This window comes from Phoca vitulina, unplaced genomic scaffold (genome assembly GCF_004348235.1).
Source record: "Phoca vitulina isolate PV1807 unplaced genomic scaffold, GSC_HSeal_1.0 scaffold47, whole genome shotgun sequence".
NCBI classification, from domain to species: domain Eukaryota; kingdom Metazoa; phylum Chordata; class Mammalia; order Carnivora; family Phocidae; genus Phoca; species Phoca vitulina.
The window spans coordinates 9,700,554-9,728,136 of NW_022589750.1; the positions used below are offsets into that span (position 1 = coordinate 9,700,554).

Below are 27,583 nucleotides of genomic sequence, written 5' to 3' on the forward strand. Positions count from 1 at the left end.
CTAAGCCATTGATTTGGGCGTCACTGAGACCGGACTAAATCGCTGTTGCTGAAAATGCCCTACAACAAAAAAGGATTTAGCGCTTCATCAAATTAAGTTAAAGGTCTACTTTTTCTTGACAGCTCGGCCAACTCTTCCCTGATGTGCTGTATAGAAACCTCATCTCTTTTCAGCTCTGCTTGCTTCAGCGCTTCCTGGTAGATCTCTTTTGCTTGTGCATATCGCTCTAAAATAACCCGGAGAGAAGGGAGAATAAAGAGAAATGCAGGTTTTCCAAGTGATTCTGCCAGACTCCACAGGGTGAGCACTCGTGCCCGCACGCAGCTAACCCGCTGTGTGCTCCCAGAGCCACGGGGGGGGGGGGGGGGGGGGGGGGGGGCCCCCCCCCCCCCTCCCCCACGTCCCGCCAGCCAGCCCTCCGGACGCCGGGCCCGCCTCCCTCAGCCTGGGCTCGCCAGGCAAGTCCTGGCCACCGAACACAGTGATGCTTCATCCAAACACACGTCCTTGCTAGGGACCTTCAGCCAGCCGCTTCGTTCCGGAGCTTCCTGCCTGCCCCTTGCCCTCCCTAAAACCTTCTCACAGATCCCTACCTGCAGGGACCCCCTTCCCTCAAGCCGGGGCAGTCCGGCTTCCGGGGCGCCCTACCTCGGTGCATCAGGATGGCGGCGAGGTTACTGAGCAGCATGTGCAGCTCGGGGTGCTCGATCTGCCGGGCCAGGTCGGACGCCCTCTGCACGTAAACGCAGGCCTCGTCGAAGCGGCCCTGCGCGTCCAGGGTGGTCGCCAGGTCACTCATCAGCACAATGGTCTGTACGCAAGAGAAACCAGGGCCAGTTTAAAAAAACAAACACAACAGCTATACCGACTGAACAATCTGGAGTTTGGTGACTAAATCGCTGTTGAGATCTCATGGTTCCTAGCATTCCACAGGTGAAGGGCATCAGCCTTGAACAAGCCCCGGACGTTGATCATTCACACCGTACAGCACACAGCATCCGTTCAACTCGGGAAAACGATACAAATCTAGAAACTTGGGAACAGGATGAGTATCACCTATTAATCGAATGACCAAATTAGAAGCACACGCACACAAAACAGCAAGAAGCAGCTGTAACGATCCCATTTAAGGTTCAGCAATCCTGAGAAGCCAGCCTCCAGCGCCTTCTTAGGATGTCATTCCTATGGGTAACTCTAAGACTCATCGAGAAGAAATATGTAGATTATTGGTTTTAGGGAGATTCCCTTTAAGGGTTTGGAATCTTAAAACTCTTAAATCAGCATTTTAAAATTTTGACACTAAGAACGGCAGACCCACCTCATCCCCTGAAGTCACAGCTTCAAGCCTCAGTTCTAGCTCTTGTGATGTGAATTCCAGATTTGTCTTCTTACTCCTCAGTGACTAAATCCCTTTCCTGAGGATAATTCATAGCCCAGTACCTTGCCCCGCCCTTCGACCCCAGCCTTGGGACATGTTCAGTCTGGTTAAAATTTCTGTGTCCTACGCTGGGGGTACCAAGCATCTCAGAGAGAAGCAATCCAGTTCCCACCCCTAAAAATTTAATGTGATAGAGGAGAAACACAAAGATTTCAGTTCAACGCGTTTTCTGTTCTAACAGAGAGTTCTGCACAGTGTGGTTAAATTCTCTTGTCAGTGGTTTTGACTTTTCAGTGCAGTCCCTCTCCCCCTCCCCTCCCCACTTCCCCTGGCACTTTACCTGTGGGGCGAGGGAGGCAAGAACCTTCACGTATTAACCTGTTCCTCCTAAGATTCTTACTGAGATTCAGGATTCCAAAACGCTGTGGCCGTGTACCCGGAGGGCCGAGAAGCACCCGGTGCCTGGTGAGACCTCCTGTTCAGAAAGGCTGCTCTGCAGTGTAAACCAGTATGCACGCAGAATGCTCTGGACAGACCCAGTAACTGACGCGAGGTCTCAAACCCTTTCTTTTTTTAATTTTTGTTTGTTTGTTTTGAAAGTCATCTCTACCTATGCCCAATGTGGGACTCAAACTCTCGATCTCAAGATCAAGAGCCGCACACTGTACTGAGCCCGCAGGCGGCCCTCAGAGTCTTTCTGAAGCACGTAGCTGGGGGTGGGAGAGCGGCGGGGGGAAGAGGAAGGGGCCGGGGCGTGCGGACGGGAAACAGCTAGGACCATCCGCTGAGCATCTGTCCCCAGGGAGTGTGGCATCTCACACCCGGAAATTCTGAAAGCTTCGTCTTACAGCTCCTCTCTCTGCTCTCCTCCCTTACCTGTGGGTGTCTTTCTCCTAGCATTTCTTCAGAAATCTGCAAAGCTTTTTCGTACATCCTCTGTGCCTGTGACGGCTGCTTGGAGAACAGAAGGTAGCGAGCATAGGTGTCTAAGCACATGCCAAGGAGGAGGTGGGTGCTGGCTTTCTCTTCCACTAAGAAGGAAAGAAGAGCAGTGCTGGCATATAATATAAGCACAACAGAGAAAGTGAGGCAGAGAACCGGCCAAGCTTCTGCAACCTCTTGCTTGTTACCAAGGCCCACACGTATTTTCACAGTCCAGGACCCACGGAATGTGTCCTGTCATTAAGAAGTACCTCTGACCTTCCACTCTGTCACAGAAAGGCGACAATGCAGGTGGATTAACATCTGAACTGTTCCCCGACCCAATTTCAGTGTGTGCGGTGGGGGAGGGGGGCGTGCCCACACCAGAAGCCATTCTCAGACACGAGCAGGGTGTGTGCGAATTCACAGATCGCATCCGATGCCACAGGCTGAGGGTCAGTCCTACCGGACACCGCCCCCCGCCCCCCCATCAGACACCAGTCACAAGCCTCGGGCTTCTGACAGCAGCCGGCGACACACTGCAGCTTCCAGTGCGACCCCCTCCGACTGAGGATGCCAACCGCAAGTCCAGGTTCTGACAACGGGCTATACACCTGAGCTTCCCGGGCCTCCCTCCTTCCGTAACATTAATTTGCTAGATGAGCTCACAGAACTCAGAACATTTTACTTCCTGGGTTACTGTTTATTACAAAAGGATATAAGTCAGGAACAGCCAGATGGAAGAGACGCCTAGCACAAGGTATGTGGGAAGGGGCGCGAAGCTTCTCTGCCCTCTCCGAGAGCACCAACTGTCCCAGCAGCACCTCCACGTGTTCGTCAACCAGAATCTCTGAGCTCTGCCCGGGTTTTTATGGACGCTCCATTACGTAGTGGCCGTTGGCGACTGATTAATCCTACGGCCCCTAGGCCCCTCCCCCACCCCCCAAGGTCAGTGTAGGACTGAATGGTCAACCCTCTAATTACAGGGCCGGATCTCTGGACAACCCTCCTTAGGAGATGGCCCAGAATCTCCTAATTAACGTAACAAAAGACACCTTAATCACTCCCAACACAAGAAATTCCACGGGTTTGGGGAGCTCTGAGCCAGGAACTGGACAAAGACCAAGTATAGATGAGAACTAGATTTTGGTCATCTGAATGACCGTATCTTAAAATCACAATACTGCAATATCCAATTAAATGACAAACTTTTCCTCACATTTTTCTTTTAAAGATTTTAACCTCTACACCCAACGTGGGGCCTAAACTCACAAGCCTGAGATCAGGAGTTGCACGCTCTTAGCGACTGAGCCAGCCAGGCGCCCCACTTTTCCCCACATTTTAAGTAAGACCTTGAGCATCAAGGTATGGAGCATTATTTTTAGGTCAAAACTTTTATTTAGTAGAAATAGGTAAAGATAAATTCCAAGAATGAGTTAACAACAAAGAAAGTATAGGGCAAATGAAAGAGTTTTCAGGTACAAAAAAGGCAATGCTTGGTAAGAAACCAGAAAACACTCAGAATCCTGAACTAGAAAGTCACAAGCCAATTGAAAGAACAGTTAATCCATTTTTTGAAGCAGAAGAAGAAAGGCTGCAATGATACAGCAGCTCTGGGAAAATTACAGGACTGACGACACAATGTCCGAAAAGGAACAAACTTCGAACACCTCACGCCACATGAACGAGCACACAAACCTCGAGCACAGACGCGAGTAGCAAGGCACACAGAGACCCAGGAGAGGGGGGACAAGCGACGCAGGCAGGGGGAGGACCTGGACTGCAGGGCACCTCCGCAAGCAAACCATGACCCACCCGACCCATGATGTTCAGTTGGGTTTACCAGCAAATTCACATGGAACACCGTTCCTGCCCTATCCTCAAAGTTTCAGAAAACGTACAAAAGGCAGACAGAATTGAAAGACGACTATGGAACCAAATAACAGGATGACCAATGATTGAAGAGAGAGTTTAAAAATAGGCCAATGCACTTGGGGTGGACGAAGGCAGCTGTTGACAGGTTATCAGAAGCTAAAAAAACCTTTTTTTTTTTTTTTTAAGATTTTTATTTATTTATTTGACAGAGAGAGACACAGCAAGAGAGGGAACACAAGCAGGGGGAGTGGGAGAGGGAGAAGCAGGCTTTCGGCCTAGCAGAGAGCCCGATATGGGGCTCGATCCCAGGACCCTGGGACCATGACCTGAGCCCAAGGCAGACGCTTAATGACTGAGCCACCCAGGTGCCCCGGGATAGTTTTATTTTTTTATTTTTATTTTAATTTTTTTTAAAGATTTTATTTATTTATTTGAGACAGAGAGAATGAGAGAGAGAGAGCACATGAGAGCGGGGAGGGTCAGAGGGAGAAGCAGGCTCCTTGCTGAGCAGGGAGCCCGATGCGGGACTCGATCCAGGGACTCCAGGATCATGACCTGAGCCGAAGGCAGTCGCTTAACCAACTGAGCCACCCAGGCGCCCCCCCGGGATAGTTTTAAATAGATCGCCTTACAAATATACTTCCAAAAAACATCAGAAAAGTTATTTGCATAAATATTAAAAGTATATACAAACGTATGGATAAATATAGAAAAGCAAAGAGAGGATGGCACCAGCTACCGTGTAAAGATCCCATATTTCTCCGCCAGGAGGAAACACTGAAACCAAATATCTAACCATGAGCAAAAATGCTGAGCAAAAGCTTATATAATCGAGGGGCAGTTTAAAACTAACTGTACTGCAAGATAATCTAACGAAAAAAGGCCGCTGAAAATGAGAGGAATGAGACAAATCTCTACGTTCTCTTCAAGTACAAACAAAAGTCCAAGAAGGTAAGTAATTTATAACAATCAGAAGACTTTGAACTAAAACACACGTTCTTCGATGACATTTAAAGACAAACCTGTTTGCCATACCCCAAAAATATCACAAAACAACGTATAATTATTCCAATTCTGGAAATTCTATGCTTCCAAAATGACTGCCAACTCCTATTTCTGGGATTTCTATTAATTCTCTTTAAATATTTCTATGTTTGTAAAAAGTCCTTTTTATATTTTACAATTAGAAAGTATGATAAAGTGACAGGTAATTCCAGTAGAAAATCATCACTACTGTTATCAGCAATGGAACTTAACCACAATGGAAAAAAAGATAGTAAAGATTTTTAGAAATAATTAAAAGGTATGATTTTAGCTGTAATATTTTTTCACTGTTAAGAAAAATGCATTTCAAATTCGTATCGCACTCTATAATATGAAAAATGAAAATAATTTTGGAGAATCTACTTCTCTAAAAACAAGACTAAGGAAGAAATAAAAAGGCTCCATAATAAAACCTTTACCATACTGCCAAATTAAGAGAAAACTTCACAGCTTTAATAAAGTACCAAGAGTTCCTTTTCTAAGCAGTAACATTTAAAATACAGTTTCTTGAAATATTACTATAAAAACTGCTAGAAATTAGACAAGAACAAATCAGATAGCCCATAACAGCTGAGAAATACACTGGGATTGCTCAGACAGAGCCTCTCCCAAAGATTATCTGAATCTGAGAAGGAGATCATATTTATTTCTTCAAACTTACATTAAGTAATTCTTTTTCACATATTATTTCTAACCAGAGAAAAAGAGAAGCTACCTCAAATCTGTCCATGAGACAAGATACAGCACATTGTCAAACGCACTAGGGAAACGACCGCACGAGAACGGAGCAGTGCATTTAATGTATCAATATTATCAAATGCAGACTTACATAAACGCAGACTAAAAAGGAATGTGATAAGATCCTGGCTCTGAACGGAGTGGTTCCAGTAATGATGACTCATCACTTCTATCCTTTTACACGCACAGCTGAGCTCCGGAGAGAAGGAAATCCCAAGGGCCAAACAATAGGAGTCAGCTAAAAACCCAGAGCAGAAAGCGTGGGACTTGACACCACAAAAGCCCAGTTTTGTGAGGGTGGCCTGAGTGTCTCTGTAACCCAGAACTGAGTTCTTCCAACTTCTGTCAATCAGAGAATCAGATCTGAAGCCCCTTGCATAAAACCAGAATGACCGTCATAGGCATCATGTGCCCCCTCCCCAGACCCTGCCCTCACCGGGGAGGGGACCACGAGGAACTTGCATGGGCCAGCCTGGGATCCAGATGGGAAAAGGACAACCATGGAAATCTCTAATCACAGGCCTGAGCCACATGGAGCTCGATGTCTACATTTAAGCATTCATTTTGGCTTGGACCTGAGTGCCTGGAATAAAACATTCCCGGAGTCTCATCTTCCAGCTAAAACCCTGCTGCAGACGAATTTATCATCCAAACGTAGTTAAGCATGGAAATTCACAATAAATGAGAATCAGCAGACAATAAAAAAGGAGGCTCACCCCCAAGAATTTTAGATAATTGACTAATCCAAGACTATAAACGAAGTAGGTTTTGAATAATTACTTATATGGCCGGTATGATCCACCTCAGAGCCTTGCGTGTGTTCTTCCTTTGCCTAGAATTTTCTTTAGAGACTGCCGCTTGGCTTATCCCCTCCCATTCTTCAGGTTTCTTACCAACGAGGCCCTCTCTGACCCCTCTATATGAAAGCGTCCAGCCCCATACATTCCTGCACACACAGGCCCTCAGACACGTCTCCCTAGCGCTTAATTATCTTTGGATGTACTATCACTGGCTGGATAGTGTTTATGATGAATTTTTCCTCCACCAGAAACTGAGCTCCATGAAGCAGCAGCTTCCTCATATTTACAGCTGTCTCTCCATGCCTAGTAACATGTACGGTACAGGACAGGCATTCAAAAAATATTTCTTGGAGGACTGATTGAATGGATGAACAAATAAAAAGAAGAAAACAGAAAGGTACTGCACTAAAGATGGAAAAGAAAGAATTAAACCAAAAATTAATTTTAATTATAGAATTCAACAACACTGGCGCTCCATGAATCTATGAAAACTCAAAACACAGACGTTATCACAGATCAGTGAGAAACAGATGACTAATAAAATAGTCCTGAGCTATAACCCTGTCCGCGAAGGAGGAAAAATTCTATCACTACTTCACATCATATTAAAAATTCTAGGTAAACATCAAAAACTAATGATGTAATGTATGGTGATTAACATAATAATAATAATAAAAATTCTAGGTAAAGACTAAATGTAAAAAAGCCTATAGTTAGAAGAGACTATCTTTCTGACCTTAGAAGAAAGAAGTATTTTATTCAACAAGACACAAAAGGCACAAACTATAAAGGAAAATATCATAAGACTCTATTACATTCAAATTTTAATCTCTGTATGTGAAATGCCCTCAAGTGAAAAGACAAGGACACAAAGAGATATGTAACCTACAAAATATTTTGATCAAATACATAAAGAACTCCTAGAAATCATTAAGAAAAAGACAACCCTTCAGAAGAAAATAAGCAAAGGATATAAAGAGACAATTTTCAGAGCAGGAAATCCGCATGGTCAATAAATGTATGAAAAGATGTTCTGTATCTCACTAGCAATCAGAAAAAACATTGAAGCCCCAATGAAATTCCATTTCACACCCACCAGATCATCAAAAAATAAAGTCCAACAACAACAAAGATACAGAGCAACAACACAAACACATTGCTAGTGAAAATGTTAACTGGTAAAACCACACTGATAAGCAGCTTGGTAATACCTAGCGCATGCACCCCGGCAATTCCACGCTTAGGTACATTCCCTGGGGAGTAGCTTACGTGTGTGTGTGTGTGTGTGTGTGTGTGTGTGTACGTACACAGAGACACGGGTCCAAGAAGGTTCAAGGAGCTATTATTTTCCATAGTAAAACAGGAGGAACCTTCATGTCCGTCTACAGGAGACCCGTAGGCCATTCATCCAGTAGGATCCTAGACCGCAGTTGCAGGGAATGGAGCAATCAGGGCCACCCCAAGCCTGTATCACTCTTTACCCCTCACCTCCTACCACAGTGAACCAATTAGAGGGAGTCACCCCCTCTAGACAAATGCAACCCAGCAGACATGTGGTTTGGCAAGGAGACAGGCCTTTGTGACAGGAAAACTGACGCTTTAAGTATCAACACAGATAAATCTCAGTAAGATAATGTTGCATGAAAAACTGCAGAAACAAATGTATAATATGACACCATTCATATAAAGTTTTAAAACATACTAGGGTGCCTGGTGGCTCAGTTGGTGAGGCATCCATCTGCCTTCGGCTCGGATCATGATCCCAGGGTTCTGGGATTGAGCCCCACATTGGGCTCCCTGCTCAGCGGGGAGTCGGCTTCTCCCTCTCCCTCTGCCCCCGCCACGCTTGTGCGTGCTCTAATAAATAAAATCTTTAAAAAAAAAAGAGGTTAAAAACATACTAGCCCCATTGTATATTGTTTATTGATATATACAAGTGTAATAAACAGACCTAAGAATGATAAAGATCAAAAACAAATTAAAAACAAAAACAAAAACAAAACCACCAAATTCAGAATAGTATTTATACCGAGTGGGAGTACACCAGGGTTTAAACTTAGAAAAAAGAACTCTGAAGCACAGATGGTAAATACTTAGATTTGACAAAGCTGAGGGGAAGGTACACAGGTATCTGTTAAAGTGGCTACACTTCATTTTTGCTTGAAATCTTTAAAAAAAACTCAGAAGGCACAGAACTAACTTTTCTGAATGGTAAGACAGCAGTATGCATTATACACTAGAGAAATTCCCAAAATACAGACAAGGAAACAGGGAGAGGATAAATATACAGGACAGGGGAGAGAGGTGGATATTCAGGTAACGGACACGCCTGAGTAGAAGACCACACCTAGTTCATAAAGATGTATTCGGAAGCTCACGAGAACTGCATCTTAGAAAAGAGACTAAGCCCCCTAACCTCATGCTGACAAGACTTCCAACTCCTACAAAGCAACCCAGCACGAGAAAACAGGCTATCTCCAACAGAAGGCAAATAAGCTGGCTGCAAAATTCTCTGCAATAAATCCCAGCAAGTCTAAAATTCCAGATCGTAGAGAAAAAACAAGTAGGGAAAAGCAGAAGAACGTTTCATTGTACTCATCTCATTTTACAGAAGCAACTGAAAACCCTATGGATGCCTTCTCTCCAAACTGTAAGTGGAAGTTTAGTGAGGAAAAAGTCCCTGTAAGAGGGAACTGAGAGGGACGCCTGGGTGGCTCAGTCAGTTAAGCATCTGCCTTCGGCTCAGGTCATGATCCCAGGGTGGTGGGATCGAGCCTCGCGTTGGGCTCCCTGCTCCGCGGGGAGTCTGCTTCTCCCTCTGCCTGCCGCTCCCCCTGCTTGTGCTCTCTCTCTCTGACAAAGAAAATCTTAAAAAAAAAAGGGGGGGGGACTCAGAACAAAAAAAGTTAACAAAAATGGGAAGCATTTTTAAAAAATATTTATTTATTTGAGAGAGCAAGGGCACTTAAAAATCAACAAGAAGAGTGCATGAGCAGCGGGGAGGGGCAGAGGGAGAGGGAGAAGCTGACTCCCCACTGAGCAGGGAGCCCAACGCGGGACTCGATCCCAGGATCCTGAGATCCTGACCTGAGCTGAAGGCAGACGCTTAACCAACTGTGCCACCGAGATGCCCTAGAAAGCAAAGCTTTTTAAATGCAAAAAATTAGACCAAATATCGTTCTCAATACTAATTTTAAATAGGCTTTGAGATTTTGTATAACAAGACAATGATATTCAGATTAGGTTTAATAAGAATCCAAACATAGACTTCTACAAAAGACACACTGAGAACAAAATGACTTAAAAAAAGTTTAACAGTAAGATACAGTCAATGTAAAACTAAAATTTGTGACCAATACATTAAGTAGGAAAAAAAAATCATTTTTCTAATGAAGGGACAACTCACAATGAGGATATATATCTAGGACTGTTTAAACAGCATAAAAACATGTATGAAGAAAAAAAATCACAAAGCCAAATTATCTTGTCTAGAATTAGACAAAATCAGCCAGGATATAGGACTTGAACAATACTTTAAACCAACTAGAGCTATCCAACATATATAGAACATTCTACCCAACAACAAAGGAATACACATTCTTCTCAAATGTACATGCAACAGTCTCCAGGACAAACCATATACTATACCATAAAACCAAGTCTCAATATATTTAAAAAGACTGAAATCAGGGCACCTGGGTGGCTTAGTCAGTTGGACGTCTGCCTTCGGCTCAGGTCATGATCCCGGGGCCCTGGGATCCACCCTGCATCGGGCTCCCTGATCATCGGGGAGCCTGCTTCTCCCTCTCCCTCTGCCCACCCCCTCTCCTGTGCTCAGGCTCTCTTTCAAATAAATTAAAAAATCTTCAAAAATAAATAAAAAACAAAAGGCCTGAAATCATATAAAGCATGTTTTCTGATCACAGTGGGATGAGCTTAAAAATCAACAACAGAAGGAAATATTGGTAATTCATAATTATGTGAAAATTCATGAACACACTCCAATATATCCCAAGGATCAAAGAAGAAATCACAAGAAAAATTAGAAAATACTTTGAGATAAATGAAAATGAAAATGCAACATACCAAAATTTATAGGATGCAGCTAAAGCAGTGGAGGGAAATTTATAGTTGTAAATGCCCATATCTGAAAAGAAAGATTTGAACCATCAACCTGATCTTCCACCTAAGAAACCAGAAAAGGAGCAAAACAAACCCAAACCAAGCAGGAGAGAAAAACCAAGGAGAAACAACAGTCAGGAAGGTCCTACATAAATTGAGAGTGGTAAACACAACATGATCAAGCCAAGGCATTTAATAAATTAATGAAGGCATCACATTCCAGCAAAGTCTTACCGAGTACTTAGCGAGTGCTAGTCACTGTCCGGGAGCGTTTAACTCCCCGGACAACTCTACAAGGTAGACATAGGTTCTACTCTTATTCCTGTTTTATGGATGAGGAAACCAAGCAGAGAGAAGTGATGTAACTTGTCTGCAGTCACACTGTGAAGAAATGGAAGACCCAGAACTCAAACTCAGGCTCCGGACTTCAAACATTCATGACACCAGATATGTGACCAAAAATAATTCCACTTTCCGTAAGTGTTTTGATTATTTAAAATATGAAAATGAATGAAACTTTCAGCGCAAGGGAAGGAGAAAGGAGTCAATGGGAAAAAAAAAAATATCTTGAAGAGAGGAAATAAATCCATGAAATTAGGAAAGAAATATGATCTCATAACAGAATGCTGTCAGTTATGCTTTAAAAACCTAATTCCATAAAGTTTCTTCTAGGGAAATACAGATCTCCAAACATCTGTCACCCATGCATTCACTTATTCAAGATATTTCTATTTTTTTGATTTTTTTAAAGTAGGCTCCACACCTAACGTGGGACTTGAACCCTCAACCCCAAGATCAAAAATCGCATGCCCTGCCGACCAAGCCAGCCAGGCACCCTAATCAAGATACTTACTAACGCCGTGTTCTTGGTACTGTCCTACATACTGAAATCAAATCAAGAAAGTGGAAGAAATTTAAATATATGAGTATCGATCAAGGAAAGAAGAAAAAAAATTGCCAGAGAATCACCTCTAAAGGAGATCTGGCCCATATGGTTTTCCAACTCTCCCTCTCCTTGGGGGCCTCCCTCTTCCCTGAGACACAACAATATTGAAATCAGGCCAATTAATAATCCTGTCACGGCTCCTAAGTGTTCAAATGAAAGGAAGAGTCACATGTCTCTCATTTTAAATCAAAGCTATAAATAATTGGGCATCTCAGAAGCTGAGACAGGCTAAGGGCGAGGCCTCTTGTACCAAAGAGTCAGCCAAGTTGTGAATGCACAGCAAAAGTTCTAGAAGGAAAGGAAAAGTGCTATTCCACTGAACACACGAATGATAAGAAAGTCAAACAGCCTTATTGCTGATGTGGAAAAAGGTTTAGTGGTCTGGACAGAAGGTCAAATCAAACCAGCCCCAACATTCCCTTCAGCCAAAGCCTAACCCAGAGCAAGGCCCTGACTCCCTTCAATTCTGTGAAGGCTGAGAGGTGAGGAAGCTGCAGGAGAAGAGTCTGAAGCTTGGTTCAGGAGGTTTAAGGAAAGAAGCCGTCTCCATAACGCAAATGTGCAGGGTGAAGCAGCAAGTGCTGATGTAGAAGCTACAGAGAGTTCTCCAGAAGATTCTAGATCTTCATTAAGATAATAAATATGCTACACTAAACAACTACACTACACCATATAACAGATTTTCAGCGTAGATGAAACAGCTTTCTATTGGACGAAGACGCCATCCAGGACTCTGACAGCTGCAGAGGAGAAGTCAATGCCTGGTTTCAAAGCTTCAAAGGACAGGCCGACTCTCTTGCTAGGGGCTAATGAAGCTGGTGATTTTATGCTGAAGCCAATGCTCACTGACCACTCCCAGAATCCTAGGGCCCTTAAGAATTACGTTAAATCTACTCTGCCTGTGCTCTATCAATGGAGTATCAAAGCCGGATGACAGCACATCTGTTTACAACATAATTTATTGGATATTTTATGTCTACCGTTGAGACCCACTGCTCAGAAAAAAAGATTCCTTTCAAAATATTACTGCTCGTTGACAATGCACCTGGTCATCCAAGAGCTCCGATGGAGATGGATGGTGAGATTTATGTCGTGTTCAGTCCTGCTAACACAACACCCACTCTGCAGCCTGTGGATCAAGGAGTCATTTCAACTTTCGAGTCTTTTTACTTAAGAAGTACATTTCACAAGGCTCTAGCTGCCTGACTGATTGCTCTGATGGGTCTGGGCAAAGTAAACTGAAAACCTTCTGGAAAGGATTCACCATTCTGGATGCCATTAAGAACATTCATCATTCATGGGGAGAGGTCAGAAGAGGTCAGAGGAGGAGGTTGATTCCAACCCTATGGATGACTTTGAGGGGTTCCAGACTTCAGTGGAGAAAGTCACTGAAGATGTGGTGGAAACAGCAAGAGAACCAGAAGCAGAAGTGGACCCCGAGGGGCACATGGGTGGTGTAGTCGGTTAAGGCCTCTGACTCTTGATTTCCGCTCAGGTGGTGATCTCAGGATCATGAGATCCTGACTCAGTCAGGAGTCTGCTTGAGATGCTCTTCCTTTGCCCCTCCCCCCATGTGTGTGCTCTGTCTCTAATAAATAAATATTTTTAAAAAATCTTACAGGGGCACTTGGGTGGTTCAGTCGGTTAAGCATCAGCCTTCTGCTCAGGTCATGATCCCGGGGTCCTGGGATTGAGCCCCACGTTGGGCTCCCTGCTCGGCGGGGAGTCTGCTTCTCCCTCTCCCTCTGACCTTCCCCCGTGCTCGTGCTCTCTCTCAAATAAATAAAAAAATCTTTTAAATAAATAAAATCTTATTTAAAAGAAAAAAGTAGAGCCTGAACATGGGACTGAATGGCTGCAATCTCATGATACAACCTGAATGGACGAGGAGCTGCTTCTCATGGATGAGCAAAGAAAGTGGTGTCTGAAGATGGAATCTATTCCTGGTAAAGACATTGTGAGGATTGTTGAAATGACAACAAAGGATTTAGAATATCACATGAACCTAGCTGATAAAGCAGCGGCAGGGTTTGAGAGGATGGACTCTTCATTTCAAAAGAAGTTCCACTGGGGCCAAAATGCTATCACACAGCATCTTGTGCTACAGAGAGATCGTCTGTCAAAGGAAGAGTCAATCAATGCAGCAAACTTCACTGTTGCCTTATCTTAAGAAACTGCCACCGTCACCCCAGCCTTCAGCGACCACCCACCCTGATCGGTCAGCAGCCGTGAACGCTGAGGCAAGACCCTCCACCAACAAAAAGATGATGACTTCCTGAAAATTCAGATGATGGGTAAGAGTTTCTAGCAATAAAGTATTTTTCAATTAGGGTACGTGCATTTTTTAACCATAATGCTACTACACACCGTAAACATCAGTTTTATCTGCACTAGGAAACAACCTCATCTGACCCACTGTATGACCATATGCCCTTCACTGCAGCGGTCTGGAACCGAACCCGTGATACCGCTGCGCATGTCTGTGTTGCAAAGCCAGTGTAGCGAGTGACTTTCCTAGCAGAGCTGCTGTCTGTTCCAGCATCCACTCTTCTGTCACAGGACTCAAGCAGAGTGGAATCCCGTCCTCTGTTAGGAATGGATCCTGGTCGATTTTAGAGAATCGGGCTACTCCGTCAGAGGACTGCGTCAGAAATGCCATGTAACCAAATTCCAGCCAATGACAAGGAGGGATGAATCCACTTGGGAACTTGTAGCAAGGATTACCTTGATTCTAAGAGAAATGCCAAAGAAGTTTCCTTTTCCTCCGCACGTTGCCATTTCTGGATGAGATTCCTGGGACCTAATACCGTTACTTTTCAACCACCAAGGGAGCATGTAGAGAAAGCCAAAGCACATAGAGAATGACAGGGGATGGAAAGAATCCCCCCTTCAGGATTTCAATGAGCTGTGGGTCAAGTAACTCAGCAGTCTGCCCCTTTCCACCAAAGCGCCAGTTACATGAGATAGTATGTGCCCTTACTGCTTAGTGTAATTTGAGATTTTTTGCTATTTGCAGTGAAATGCTAACTTATCAGATGGCAATCTCCCCAAATTCATTTAATAACATAATGCAAATCTAGAAATTCAAAGCACTGTAGGGATTTGACAAAATGATGGAAAATTCAGGTAAAAACCGAGTGAAAATAAAACGGGAGAAAATTTTACACAAGAAGCATGTGTGAAATCTGTTTACTATGTAACTCAAATGTATGCTACCATGTAATTCAAACAACGTATACCGTTGTTAAGAGCCATCAGATGAATGAATTGAATGGAAAGCCCCAAAAGAAACGCAAGCATATATAATTTAAATAAGCATGTTAACACGGACAGATTATCATCTTTAAGAAAGCAGTTACAAACATCACACCAAGATTAACCGCAGATGTGTTACAAAGTTACGTTAACACAGTTTAGAAACAAAGAAAAAGAAAATTTAAAAGAAAGATGGCTGAATATTTATCTGATTTCAAAGTTGAAAAATACCCTTCTAAGCATTAAGCTCCAGAAGAGCAGGGACTTCTGCCTCACTTCCCTCTATTCGAATCCTAGAATACCTGGCATAGAATAGCTGTTCTAAATAATTCTAGATAGTTATTTAAAATTAATAAAAGCAAGGAAATACATATAAATGAATTCAGATCTAACTCCAAAAAGATTAAAGGCAGGTGCAAGTCATACTGTGTGATTCATTTATATAAATTTTTTTTTAAGATTGATTTATTTATTTTAGGGAGTGCATGTGCGTGCGCGGCAGGGAAAGGGTTACAGGAGAGGGAGACAGAATCTCCAGCAGACTCCCTGCTGAGCATGGAGCCCGATGTGGGGCTCGATCCCAGGACCCTGAGATCATGACCTGAGCTGAAACCAAGAATGAGATGCTTAAATGACTGAGCCACCCAGGCTCCCCATTTATATAAATTTTAAAAAAGAAACCTGTACAAACTACCTAAGCTTCAGCAGACCAGTATCTCTGGGGTGGGAAGGGGAATGGGACTGGGGCAAGACACACAGAAGCTGCAAAGGTATTGTTAGTGTTGGGTCACTGCCTATTCTCATTGTTCCTTAGACTATACAAATGTCAGTTTCACACTTATTTTTAATTAAAACAAACAAAAAAACCCAAAACCCCAAACTTTATAGACATGAGTAAGGGAAAAGAAAAAACCTGACAGGACAGAGTTAATATTCTTACAGAACAGCACCAATAAATGATCATCCTCTTTGCTTATCAAAGAAATGCTAGTTAATGGATCACTACTATATCACCAATCTGGCAAAGGTTATAAAAATCAGTGAGTTTGGGGAGAAGGGGCACACCGCCTTATCACAATAATGAAAACTAACAATGGTTACCCTCAAGTAGCTACTCTGTACTAGGCACTGTTCTAAGTGCTTTATCGATATTAACTCACTCAATCTTCCTACCAGTCCTATGAGAGAGTATTACTCTTAGTCACATTCTGAGGATCAAAAGCACACAGGGATTACTTAATTCGACCAAAGTCACAAAACAAATAAATTCACAGAACCAGAAAATGTAAATTAATACAGTCCTTTCGAGGGCAATTTTGTGATATTCATCAACAACCTTAAAATGTGCTGCTTTTGACCTGGAATTTCAGTGCTGAGACACTATTCTAAAGAAACAGATCTGGACACCACCTGTCGTCACAGAAGACTTCACTTCCATGCAGATATACCGTTCCGGACGGAACACATGCATTTATCTCTACTCTCTCCCAAATCATCACTAAAATCAGAGTTAAAGGATGAAAAACATTTAAAGTTACAAAAAAAAAAAAAAAACAGAGAGAAGAATCAAGGGAGAGGACAAAGATCAAAAAAACTGTGGGAGATGACAAGCAGAGGACAAAAGGCAGTAAGTGACTAAGCCCATGACAGGAAGATGACTGGACGCTGCAGACAGCCGACAGGCTCCCCAGAGCCCCAGAGAAGCTTAGGAACTCAGAAGAGCAAGTACTACGGTTAACAGAAGAATCGGTCATACACATAAAAAACAAGCAACAAAAACACCTCTGACTTTAGAGGAAACAAAAAGTTGTACACAAAAGCAAACACAATCACGTGATCATGTTACTTGGCTCGACAACTAACACTATTGATATATTTGCAATAATGCAGACACGACCAAAGCTGCACTGAATCTTCACTTTTCTGTAAGTTAATAGATTCTGAAAATAATAAGTCAAGAAATAATTTTGTTATTTAGAAATATGAAGGAAAATACCAGAAGAAATTGGTTTAGAGTCGAAAATGACTCCAGGAAGACATGTGGCAAGGAAATGCTATTTTTAAATTAATTCTTATAACATTCCTTGACTTCTTATACTACATAGGTAATATAAGAAAGTAGTTTAAAAAATAATTTGTTCCAAGAAATTATAGAATATTCAGAAAAACACAAATAAGACATAAATCCCCTATAAATCTACCAACCTGAGATAATCCCTGTCTATATTTTGGTATCATGCAGCCAGCCCTGCTCTACACCTGTATTTAATCTACATATTCTAGAAAATTAGTCTCCTCTTAACTATACTGTTTAGTAATCTGCTGTTTTCACTTAAATTTTTATGGGCATTTCCTCAGTAAATACATATATATTTATAACATGAGGAACAAAATGAGTACCCTAGACCAAGTTTTTACGTGAGCTGAAGTAAACACTTTTGGGATAGAGTTAGTCATGTCAATTAAAAGCATATGAATTCAATAATGGATTTACTTTGTTTAAAATGAATGGGGGGGGTTGCCTGGATGGCACAGTTGGTTAAGTGACTGACTCTTGGTTTCAGCTCAGGTCGTGATCTCAGGGTCATGGGATCAGGCCCCATGTCCGGCTCTAAGCTCCTCTTGGAGTCTGCTTGAGATTCTCTCTCTTCATCTGCCCCTTGTCCCTGCTCATGTGTGTGTGTACACACTCTCTCTCTCAAATAAGTAAGTCTTAAAAAATAAAAATAAAACTGAGTGGGAATATATTTCTTTAGAAAAAATAAGGTTAAGGATAATGTAACACATTTTCTATATCGTGTAACTAGTAAAACGTAAAAACAATGTTTATAATAGAAATTAGTTTGCTTTCTCCAACAAGAGTTCCTTCGCCTGGAAAAAATATTTTCACAATATATTACTAAATTAAAAAAAAAAAGCATATACAGTATGATCCCTAATTTCTTTTTTTTTTTTAAAGATTTTATTTATTTATTTGACAGAGAGAGACACAGCGAGAGAGGGAACACAAGCAGGGGGAGTGGGAGAGGGAGAAGCAGGCTTCCCGCCGAGCAGGGAGCCCAATGTGGGGCTCGATCCCAGGACCCCGAGATCATGACCTGAGCCGAAGGCAGACACTTAACGACTGAGCCACCCAGGTGCCCCCCTAATTTATTTCTTAAAATGTAAACAGCACAGGGGGAAAACAAACCTGCAAAGACATACACCAAAATATCAACAGTAGCTCTTTCTTAGTACTATTATGGATGATCTTTATTATTTTCTTCCTAATGCTTTTCTAAATTTCCTTAATTGCACTGGTATTGCTTTTGGAGTCAGAAACTTTTAAGAAACGATGCTATAAATGAAAGACAGAGAGCAAGGGTGTGAACAGTTCAAACGTGACTAATTTGATAACTAGACTTGTTTTTACATCTTTTGCCAATTCCCTCAACGCACTTCCATACCATCCTGAAACTCTCCTTGCTGCTGCCCGGTCTCCTGTTCTTCCAGTCACCAGCTCCCGAACCTCCACTGTGCACCAGGCACCGCTCGAGTACCAGTGATTCAGCAGGGAACAAAACAGATCAAGTCTCTCCTTCTTTGACAGGCTAGACAGATACTAAAACACTTGGAACCAAAATACACTTTTAGTGGCCACACAAACATGAAGATACAACACACACACACATGCTCCTACTTTCAAGTGTGAGGAAGAAAAAGTAAAGGACAGGTGGGAAGAGATCGCTGTTTTAGTGAGGGCGGGCCTCCCGGGGAGGGAGCCCAGAACCGAATGAAGAGAGCTGGCCATGCAAAGATACGGGGGAACAGCTAGGTAGGGGGAGCAAGTGAAAAGGCCTTGAGATGGCATCGAGCTTGTACAGAACAGCAGGGAAAAGACCAGTGTGGTCAAAGTGGAACGAGCAAGGGCGAGGGCACTGGGTGATGCAGAAGTAGGCAGGGGTCAGATCATGTAGGGCCTTACAGGTCCAAAGGGGTCCTGAAATTTATTCTAAAGGTGATGCAAAGGCACTGAGTTTTAAAAGACCACTCTGCCTGCTACATGGATAACAGATTGTGTGAGGGAATGCAAGGAAGCAGGAAAACCTTTGAGGAGACTTTACAGGTGTTCAGGCAAGAAACAATAATGGCCTGGACCAAAGTAGTAGGGTGAGAGGATGAGACGTGGTCTGACATGGATATACCTTGATGGGGAATCCAATATAACTTGATGACTTACCATCAGGAATGAGGAATCATAGGTGATTCGTAGGTTCTTGGCTAAAGCAACCGAGTGAATGGTGGTGCTATTTACTGACTGGGCTGACTGGTAGAGAAGCAAGTATGTAAGTGGCAGAAATCAAGAGACCTGGGGCGCCTGGGTGGCCCAGTCAGTTAAGTGGCTGACTCTTGGTTTCGGCTCAGGTCATGATCTCAGTCAGGGTCGTGAGATCGAGCCCCGCATTGGGCTCCGTGCTCAGCTTGGAGTCTGCTTGGGATTCTCTCTCTCCCTCTGCCCCTCCCCCCACACTCTCGCTCGCTCTCTCCAAAATAAATAAATAAAATCTTAAAAAAAAAAAAAATCAAGAGACCCATTTCAGACATGTTAAGTGTGAAATGACCACTAGACATTCAGGTCAAGATGTCGAGCAGACAATTTTACCCAGTTCATGTCTGTAATCCATGTGTAAGTTGGGGATGAACTGATATTTAAAGATATGGGACTAAATGCTACCTCCTAGGGTGTGAGCCCCAAAGTCTGCTAACTTTAGAGGTGGCTAAGGGGAAGGGGAGTGACCAGTGAGGTGTCCCAGAAGCCAAGTGAATAAAGTGTTTCCAGTACCAGGGTCAGAGCTGCTAGGAAGTAGAGCAGGTAAGATAAGGACTGAGAACTCGTGACCTTGATAAAGGGGGCTTCAGCAGAGTGCTGGAAGAGAAAAACCGGTTTATGTTCAAGAGAGAACTGGAAGAGGGGCACCTGGGTGGCACATTTGGTTAAGCGTCTGTCTGACTCTTGGTTTCAGCTCAGGGCATGATCTCAGGGTCATGAGATCAAGCCCCGTGGCAGGCTCTGCGCTCAGCACGGAGTCTACTTGAGACTCTCTCTCCCTCTCCCTCTGCCCCCCCGCCCTGGCTCTCTCTCTCTAAAATAAATAAAAATAAATCCTACAAAAAGAGAGAGAGAGAGAACTGGAAGACAACAGATAACTCTTTCAAGTCATATGTATTGCTTTAGGGACAAGAGTTGACCACTGTTTCTCTAGCATCTTGCTAGCTCTCAGCACAGAGTACATGTGAAGCAAGCATTACCAAATAAATGTTGAATCTAAAAATGCCCAGTATTTCAAACCATATTAAGAAACCTGAATGGTTGGGAGCTAGAGAGCATACTGACCATCCCATTCTGTTCCTAACATCATTCTTTATGTTCTTCCCTCCATAAAGAGGATGAACTACAAAAACCTGAGTTTCCCCGGGGCACCTGGGTGGCTCAGTCGGTTAGGCATCTGCCTTCGGTCATGATCCCGGGGTCCTGGGATCGAGCCCCACATCGAGCTCCCTGCTCAGCAGAAGTCTGCTTCTCCTTCTTCCTCTGCCCCTCCTTCCCGCTTGTGCTCTAACTCGCTCTCTCGCTCTCAAATGGATAAATAAAAAAATTTTTTAAACGACCCTGAGTTTCTCTTCACCTTTTATAACTTGGTACCTATCCAGGACCAAAAGGTAATTAAGTAGCATTGTGACTGGTAGCTGAACCAAGAGAAAAGAAAAAGACCTTCCCTTTCTGCTCCCCAATTTTCCAGAGATTATACACAATAAAGTCAACAAATTATAAACATGTCACCAAACGGTTAAAAAAGCAAACAGTGGTCAAGTTATTTAAACAAAACATCTTATTCCAAACCTTCTGCTGAGATCTTAAAAACAGCCACTTAATTCCCCAAATGGGTAACTGGCCCTCCCCCAATTCAGGTACCTCGCCGTCTACTGCAGTGTTAAGAGTGAAGCTCTGAGGCAAAAAGGCAATGTCCAGAAAACAGTCAGGTTTCCCTACCTGACAAAATGTCTTCTGCTAATTCCTTTTGTCTTTCAATTTTTTCCTCTAGAGTTGAAATGCAGAATTCATAGCCAGCAAGAGCAAATTCCTGTCTGTAAAGCAAAGATCAGCAATCGGCTGTTCACCTTTTTACAAACTCCTCGTTTATTCGCATTTTCCGGGCTTGGGTGTGAGCATTAGCAATACAGGGAGTGTACGACGGGAAGAGGGAATGCTGCTTAAAGTTTCTAAGGAGTCTCAATTTGCCATTTTGCAGAAGTTTTTAGTCACCCATGTAACCTAGCTTAAGACAAAAAAAGCTAAGAATGCTGCTATAATCTTAGTAAAGGACAGAACCAGTGGCTTCCACCATCTCCCAGCAACGGTTTCCAGTGAGTCAGTTTCTCCATTTGGGAAAGCCTTACACCCACTCAAAGCAACACTGATATGAACGGAGGCTCAGGCCACCTGCACTAAGGATGCTGACTACAGATCTCATGCAATTTCTGGAGAGGTTTACTAGCTTTGTTTATTAGCTTTCCGACCTGTTAGGTCTTCAGCGGGGAAGCTTCTTTTACATACATGGAATTCCTGGCTATGGCACTAGAAGGCACTGAGCCTGAATCTAGCCCGGGACCCTCGACCAATTGGAGAGGACATGCAAACATCAGGCAGACGGACTCTGGAGAGAACAAGTGTCAACCGCTGGTTTCTAGAAAGACATGCACGGACACAGCAGAAATTCCTTCTCCATCCAGAAGCTCAGCCCTGGTTCTTGTCTTCCGTGGTGGCTCTGGTTTCTTAGCAGAAATGGCACTACCAAGCTCGCCCCTTCTCCTCTAGTGCTTTGCCGGGGAGAAGAGATGACCCCACTGCTGTACTCTGTTCCCAGAACAGAAGCTTCTCCGGACCAAACTTTGGCAGGAGGGACCCTATCCAGCCAGGACTTGGGAGCAAGGGGAGGCTGCCCACTTGATGTTTCTAGTCAGAGCAAAATGTCTAGAAACAATTCCCTTACTAATATTAGCCTACCTAAGCCCCAAGTCTAGTTATATATATTCTGGTCTCATGTTTCTCTTAATAGAACTACAAGAAAAAACTACTTTTGACAAGCGTACAGAGTAACTAGCAGGCTAATTATCAGGGGCTACTACTTTCACTTGTATGAGACCATGAATTCGTCTTACTCTCCACTGTGATTAGCTTCGGGCTTCTTTTTATCCCACTTCATAGCCCATCGGCCTCCAGTTCTGTTTGTGACTCCTCCAAGAGAGACTGATCCTAGCTGCAATGCTCCCCAGCACGGGCCAACCTCAAAGTGCCTCAAAAGACTTGAAATCAAAGGCCCGTAGAAGTTCTAGCCCATCTAGTGTCTAAGCAAATGCAGGGAGCGAGCAGGTTCTGTTGATAACGAAGGAGCTGGGACCAGTGCCAGGGACCCTGGGCTCAATGAGCACTCGTTATAGCACTAGGTTTGATGTCATTCCAAACCTCTGGTACCCAGCTACTGTAGCAACTAAAAACCTAAGGAGAAGTTAGTCTTAGGTCCTCCCTTAAACGCACTCCAACATATATAACTCTCTAGGAGTTCTTTGCTTACATCCTAGGTGTTTCTTCTTTGAACTCCACCTAGAGAGAATGGAAGGCACGAGGCCTCATTTATCGGTGTTCCTGGGACCATTTGCACACATCCGAATTATCTTCTAAAGCCTTTCCTGTGTAGCAGGAAGATTCTTCTTTACAAGATTTCAGACTCATCTAATACTTTTAAATTAACACCAATTTCCTATCTTACTTATCCAGAGCTCGCTCACTCCTCTACTCTGAGGTATTTCCCCTTCTTAAACCTCGCTACGTGATCACCTTTACATGCTTTAAAAACACTGCCTACTGGACTAGCCACTGAGACACTCCCATACCAACTCCTTCATCACTCAACTATGTATCTACCTTCCTGGTTTGTTGATGCTTATATCCAAAAATAGTTCTTTTAAAGTATACTACCCCAACGGCTTTTACATTGCTCCCTCCTCTTCCAGGCAGAGCTAAACTAGTTCTAACTATAACTTCCCTTCCCAGTTCAAACAGGAACAGAAAAGCTGATGAGCTTTAGGGCAGCCAGAGGGGTGAGGGCTGTCTGCCCCACTCAGCGGGCTACTGGAAACAGCGGGGCAAAACTAGAAGACTCAAGACCTCAAAGATGGGGTGCGGGGAACACTGTCAGTGAGACACCCAGTTTTTTTGAGACGCAGATGATTGGAAGCCAAATGAAAATTACATAACATCCTAGGGTTAAAGTTCTCTGCCCATAGCCCAACTCCCTGGCTGCCGCCACACCTGGATTCTGACTCTACTTACCTATTTTGAGCAGCATAGATACTGGCCAGTTTTAGGGAGATTTCAATTATTGCATTGTCTTCCTGTTGGGAGAAAGGAAATGAAGATAATTCACAACATGTTAAATTTCCTCATGGATTATTTCTGATCAACATCTAGAGAGACTTTGGTCTAAAAGCCATAGTCTTTACCCTTCTGGAGGGATTAGGCAATTGGACCCCTCAGCAACCATGCTTTTGCCCCAGTGGAAGACTGGTAGTTGTTATACAGGTCCAAGGAAAAAAAAATAATCCACCTTTTCTCGCCAAAGCACATGGTGGGGGCTGAGCGGAGTTTCCAGGAAGCAAAACTATTTTGAAAACTGCTCTAGCTAGGGCCCAATCCTAGGCAATGTCCTTACCTGTTGCATGCCCCCTCCAAGCAGGTAACTCATTGTTGCTTTAAAAAGTTTTTCCGCCTAAAAGCATGAGAAAAAGATTTTTCTTTTACTTGGGACCCTGGATTCTAAGTACTAGTCTGATGCATCATCCCCTTGTAAAACACAACGCACACACCTATACACACAGAGCAAAATATCCTTGCGATGGGAAAACAGACAAAAATACCAGGACCCCACCTCTTCTGGGCACCTTAAAAACTACTCTGTAATGAGTAGAAACCAACTTCATCTAAACCTACTGTGGCAGAGACTGCAAACTATCCCCTAATTATTCACTCTCCTGTCCTTTTAGTTACAACATCTCCTCAGTTTTTAACAGATCAGCCTCCTTTGCACTTAGGTATGGTCATACGATGAGGTTTTGGCCAAGGGATGCAGGTAGAAGGAACGAGAACAATTTTTAAATTCTATTTTATAAGGAAGCTGCCTGCCTGCCCTTTCCCTCCTCTGCATCCTTCCTGGAGGCTGGGAGTGAGCTAGCTCACCAATGCAGACGAGAACACATCTTAGAAGGAACTCAGGCCTGTGGACCACTTCATGGAACAGAGGTACCTACCATTCTTCAGTGCATAGCTAACTCTGGAATAATGCATTAAAAGAAGTACACCCTCTTGTTTGAGTCACTCTATTTTGGGGTCTCTTTGTTACAGCAGCTGAGCTTGTACCCTTACTAATAAGAGTTCTCTGGAAGCTAGTCCTTCACAAATTCAAAATACCACAAAGTGGTTTTACTTACTTACATTTTCAAGTTGACCCCGTATAAATGCTAAGTTGGCCATCTGAAAGGAAATTACAAATTGTTTTTCAGTTTAGAGCACTGCATTCTACTTACTTCAAAACCCTTAAGCTAATGACCTTCTTTTACTTTTACCCTCTAAATTAAAAAAAAAAAAAAAAAATAGTTCAAAGAGAAAGGTATTTAATTTGCTAAAATCAAAGCACAGCAATAGTGTGTGTAAATAGTTGCACAATCTTTGCTGATGACAAACCAAATCTAGATCCAATCATCACTGAAAAAACAAATACTAATGACATTTACTTTTGGTGTGAGATTTAGACTTCATATAAGTGAAGAGTAATAAAACGTTAGTACCCAAGGGTAATAAAAATTGAAACCAAAAGAAAACGTAGCAAAAACAAAAACGAAAGAGCTTTACAACATCCTGAAGGTCAGGAGCATAAATCAGGAGAGCGAACAACCCTTCTCTTGCATCCACCCTTCATCATCAGCGGCTCAGATTGGTTAGAAGAGTTACCAAATCATAAGTGTAAGTGATGGCCTTCCTGTTATCACTCTGATAGGCAAGACGAAGAGCGTCATGTAAAATTAGCTCAGCCTCTTCTGGCTCATCTTTCATGATGCTCAACTGAAAAGAGAAAACAAAGAAAGGAATAGAAAACGAAATGTAAAGAAAGCAGATGTATGTGCTACCAGACTGAAGGAATATGGCCATACATCCCAAAACACAGAAGACAGCTATCCATTCATTTGTCAAATATTTATTGAATTCCAACTATGCACCAGGCTTTATGTCTACAATGGTGACAGGGAGGTCAGCTTCCCTTGCAGCTATGTGCAGCCACATGGCAAAGTTCTGACCAACAGATGCAGACACCAGGAATATAAGCAATTTTTGCATCCTATTTTATAAGGAAGCTGCTTGCCCTACATCCTCTTCTTCCCTTCCTACAGGCTGGAAATAACCCTGTAGGACAAATAAGCTTAAAAACAGCTGATATAAACTATGAAGAAAAGTAATGGGAAGGAACAATAAGGGGTCCCTCTAAATGGGAATCAGAGAAGCCTTCCCGAGGAAGTGACAGTTAAACTGAGGTAGGAAGGATGAGAAAGAGTCAACCAGGAATTATGGGGAATAATGACCCAGAGAGTAGGGGATGAACACAGGCCCTATAGGCCGAAGAGAACAGTCTTCAAGAACCATTCAAGAAATGAAAGGAAACACATGTGAAGGGGAGACGGCGAGCCAGAGGACTACTGCTAAATGGGTGGGCAAGGCAGGTGGTGTAGGTTATGTAGGGTCTTGCAGGCCATGGTAAGGAGTTTGGATTTTATAATAAATATAGTGGGAAGTCACTCAAAGTTTTTAGGCAAAGAGAATACGATCTAATTTACATTTTTTAACTCAAATATTCTTTTAAGATTTATTTATTTTTAGAGAGAAAGAGAGTGTGCATGGGGGGGTCCTCAAGCAGACTCCCCATCGAGCAGGGAGCCGGAAGTGGGGCTCAAACTCACAATCCTGAGATCATGACCTGAGCTGAAATCAAGTCGGAGGCTTAACCAACTGAGCCACCCAGGCGTCCCCCAATTTACATTTAAAAAAAAAAAAAAAGAATTCAGGCTGCTGCACGAAGAGTGGGGCAACAGGGCAGGCAAGACTACCAGACGGCAGGCTGTGGCAATGTGGCCAGGAGGACAGCAGAGGACAAAGAAAAGGGCAGATTTCAGAAACACTTTGGATTTGCTGGCAACAGGGGCTGTTGCTGGGCTGCAAGAGTACTGAGAGGCAGCGGTAAGGGACCCTCAGGTTTTAAGAGTGACTAGGTTGCCAGGCTGAAAAACTGGGTGGACAGCAGCAAAGAGAAGATGGTGAAGGAACGTGCTGGGGAGGCCTCTGCGACCAACAGTCAGGTCTGAGGGGCAGGGGAGGCCTCAGAGTGGGGAGGGCATGTCAGTAGCACGCTGCAGCACGAGAATATAAATCTGCATGTCGTGAGCCCCGAGGCGGTAGCGAGCCCAATGGCAGGGACGAGATAACCTGAGGAGGACAAAACAGAAAAGACTGTGGAGAAAAGGAAGACTTTAGAAAGAACAGAACCAACACTCAAGTGCATCTTCTGGACGCTCCATACGTGCCCAATTCTCGATGCCAGCCCCTTCGGCTTGGCTGGCTCCCTGATAAAAACAACTACATTTCCGCTAATTTTGCTTGGATACAAGAGCCATGCCCGTGGTGCCACCTCCATCTGCACTGGGGACTGCAGCGGTTTGACTGCAGGCTCCGGAGTCTGACAAGCCTGGACGGATGCCAACGCCGCCCCCCCCCCCGCCCCCCCCCATGACCCATCGAATTCCGGGCAATTCTACCCCCGGAGCCCCCATCCAGTCTTCGGGAAACTGGGGCGAGCACTGCGCACCCCCGGGGCCAACGACCGGGCCTCGATCACAAAGGCCGCCTCACCTTGGCTCGCTTCAGCAGCTGGATGATCTCGGCCTCGGCCTCGTCCGCCGCGCCCTCGGCGGCGGCCCCGCCCGCTCCCTGCCGCTCCTCCTCCTGCTCCTCTGCCGCAGCGGGCCTCGAGAACCAGGCGAGCGCTGCGGGAAGGGGCTCTGAGGTCACCGGGCCCGGCCTGCGCCCCGCTCCCCGCCCGGCCGGCCCCGCCCGGCCCGCGCCCCTCACCTGCCAGCAGCGGCAGCAGGCCCGGGCCTCCGCCGCGCGGCGCGACTCGGGACGCCGGCACCCCCACCTCAGGCGCCCGGCCTCCTGCCGGCCCCGGGAGCAGGCGCACCGAGCAGGCCCGGCACCGCCGCCCCGCGGCCCGCAGAAGGCCTCGGCCCAGGCTCGGGCTCAGGAGCCGGTACATGCTCGCGCGGCGTCCTCGGCGCACTGCAGGCCCGGCCGGATCCCAGGACGCCCCGCCCCCAGCGCCGAGCGCCCACCGGATTGGTCGGGCCGCGAGGTGGGAGGAGGCG

The 27,583-nt window shown here is 44.3% G+C and overlaps 1 protein-coding gene across 1 annotated transcript; it reads right to left on the minus strand.

Annotated features, from left to right (window-relative positions):
* On the minus strand, positions 1 to 27,474 carry TTC19 (tetratricopeptide repeat domain 19). Its single transcript, XM_032431682.1, has 10 exons — positions 27,291 to 27,474; positions 27,072 to 27,205; positions 25,125 to 25,235; positions 24,609 to 24,647; positions 23,451 to 23,512; positions 21,111 to 21,205; positions 2,255 to 2,409; positions 649 to 811; positions 110 to 226; positions 1 to 59 (listed from the first exon to the last, which is right to left on the minus strand). Exons 1-10 carry the CDS (start codon positions 27,472 to 27,474, stop codon positions 1 to 3), a joined length of 1,119 nt encoding a protein of 372 aa, XP_032287573.1.
* Positions 27,475 to 27,583: the final 109 nt, after the last annotated feature.